This window comes from Otolemur garnettii, unplaced genomic scaffold, assembly GCF_000181295.1.
Source record: "Otolemur garnettii isolate 467f Iridium unplaced genomic scaffold, OtoGar3 scaffold00145, whole genome shotgun sequence".
Classification (NCBI taxonomy): domain Eukaryota; kingdom Metazoa; phylum Chordata; class Mammalia; order Primates; family Galagidae; genus Otolemur; species Otolemur garnettii.
Window position 1 is genome coordinate 1,841,208 of NW_003852540.1, and position 2,367 is coordinate 1,843,574.

General features: G+C 41.1%; 1 protein-coding gene across 1 annotated transcript in view; it reads left to right on the top strand.

The window, feature by feature from the left end:
- ZZEF1 (zinc finger ZZ-type and EF-hand domain containing 1) overlaps positions 1-2,367 on the top strand; it is a 148,937-nt gene that overhangs the window by 81,183 nt on the left and 65,387 nt on the right. The window contains exon 28 of the mRNA XM_012810946.2: positions 1,260-1,353. Within this exon, the coding sequence (XP_012666400.1) occupies positions 1,260-1,353 (94 nt within the window). The remainder of the gene's footprint in view (positions 1-1,259; positions 1,354-2,367) is intronic.

Consider the following 2,367-nt stretch of genomic DNA (forward strand, 5'->3'; position numbering starts at 1 on the left):
AAGGACCAAAGTGAAATGTCAAAGATATCAACTGTCAAACTTACTACTTAAGGAAATTGGACATTTCATACCTTTTTTTTTGAGACAGAATCTTACTATGTTGCCCTTGGTAGAGTGCTGTAGCATCATAGCTCACAACAATCTCAAACTCTTGGGCTTAAGTGATTCTCTTGCCTCAGCCTCCCAAGTAGCTGGGACTACAGGTGCCCGCCACAATGCCCGGCTATTTTTGTTGTCGTTGTTGTTGCAGTTGTCATTGTTTTAGCTGGCACTGGCCATGTTTGAACCTGCCAGCCTTGGCGTATGTGGCCGGCACCCTACCCACCGAATTACAGACACCACACAATATCAAATAATTTGTAATAGTTTTTTTTTTTAAATATGTGGGTTTATACAGTAACAGACTACTTTGAACAGAATTCACAGTGACTAGAACATAATTATAAGACCAAGATGAACAGGTCTCTCAAAAGAAACTAAAAGTCATCATCATCAAAATGGTAGCAGGAGAATCAGAAGAATATGTTGACAGAGAAACCAAAGCAGTAGTAGATGATAAAAGAAAAAGAATGTCTAATAAAGAGAACTGTTGTAGACCAAGTAAAAAGGTTGACAAGGCACATTGTAGATTATGCTTCTAGTTTAGGACAGACTGCAGAGAGTTGGACATGAAGCCAACCTTGTTTTTAAGACCCTGGCCTCTTCTGCATTACAATTGGCTTTCTACCTATGTTGTCAGTGTTGTGGCCCATGCTGTGACCATTGCCTGAGCTCATACCAAGAGCACTATTCTCTTGCTGGAGTCTCAGCATCACTTAGAAGTGTCCCTCATTAAGAGTAGAGTAAATATCAAATTTTGGTCCAAGCTCTGCAGCAAACTGAGTGTGTGACCCTAATAAGACTTTTTGTTTCTCTAGATCTTAGCTTTGTTATCTGTACTAAGTGGGCTTTAGATAAAGGCTTCTCCAGCACCAATGTTCAAAAAAATTTCAAATAATGAGGTTGTGGTTACAAACACCTGCCAAATAATGCATAGTCATAGAGAAAGTAGTTCTTTGGATAACAAATTTAGACAGCTTCAAGGCCTAAATGACTTCCAGGACAAACAAAAACAACTCAGTCCTGTGTCCTCAACAACTGAATGGTAAGTATTCTGTACTCTGTGATCCCAACACTGTGTGCTTTTGAAGTAGTTTCTATGGCCGCCCTTGCTAGCCTGCCTGGGCATTGTAATCATGTGGTTCATATCCTGCCCCCAGTTAGAGATGAAGCAGAAGTCCCTGATGAGCCTGGGCAACGAAACAGAAGAAAAACATGGTTCAGAAGCTGCTGAGACCAACCCCGAGAGCCTGGGTGAGTGTGCCAGTGTCAGCTGTCATCACTGGGCCTTCTGTTTTCATTTTAGAGCCTAGAAAACCAGTGACCTACCTTTTAGATCAGTGGTTCTCAACTTTCCTAATGTCACGACCCTTTAATACAGTTCCTTCCTGTGGGTAGCAACAGGACTGCTGTTCTAGATTAACTTAGTTTCAGCTATGTTGACTTAGGGAAAGTGCTAAATGGAATTTTCAGAGATGTATCACAGATAGAGAAAATGCAAGAGACGAATAATTGATATGCTCCAAATGGAGCATCTTTCTAATTATTTGTCTTAGGAGTTACCAGGGTATTTTTTGAGCTATATCTTGATAGGTTTTTAAAGTGTGCTCACCTTGAAATTTCATGGTGAAATTGAAGAATTACTATGACTTTTGTTTGTTGTTGTTTTCTTTTTTGGAGATAGAATCTCACTATGTCACCTTGGTAGAATGCTATGGCGTCACAGCTCACAGTAACCTCAAACTCTTGGGTTTAAGTGATTCTCTTGCCTCAGCTTCCCAAGTAGCAGAGGCTACAGGTGCCCACCACAACACCCGGCTATTTTCTGGTTGCAGTTGTCATTGTTGTTTAGCTGGCCCGGGCTGGGCTCAAACCCACCAATCTCAGTGCATGTGGCTGGCACCTTAACCACTGTGTTACAGATGCCAAGCCTTACTATGACTTTTGAATGATAACATGGTAATGTTATTTTTTATTAATTTTCATTTCTTTATTTTTGTGAGACAGAATCTCACTTTCTTGCCCTCGGTAGAGTACTGTGGCGTCACAGCTCACAGCAACCTCAAACTTTTGGGTTTAAGTGATTCTCTTATCTTAGTCTCCCAAGTAGCTGGGACTACAGGCGCCCACCACAATGCCCAGCTATTTTTTGGTTGTAGTTGTCATTGTTTGGCAGGCCCGGGCTGGATTCTAACCCATCAGCTCCAGTATATGAGCTAGTGTCGATCATTTTTTTTTTTTTTTTTTTTTGAGACAGAGTCTCACTAT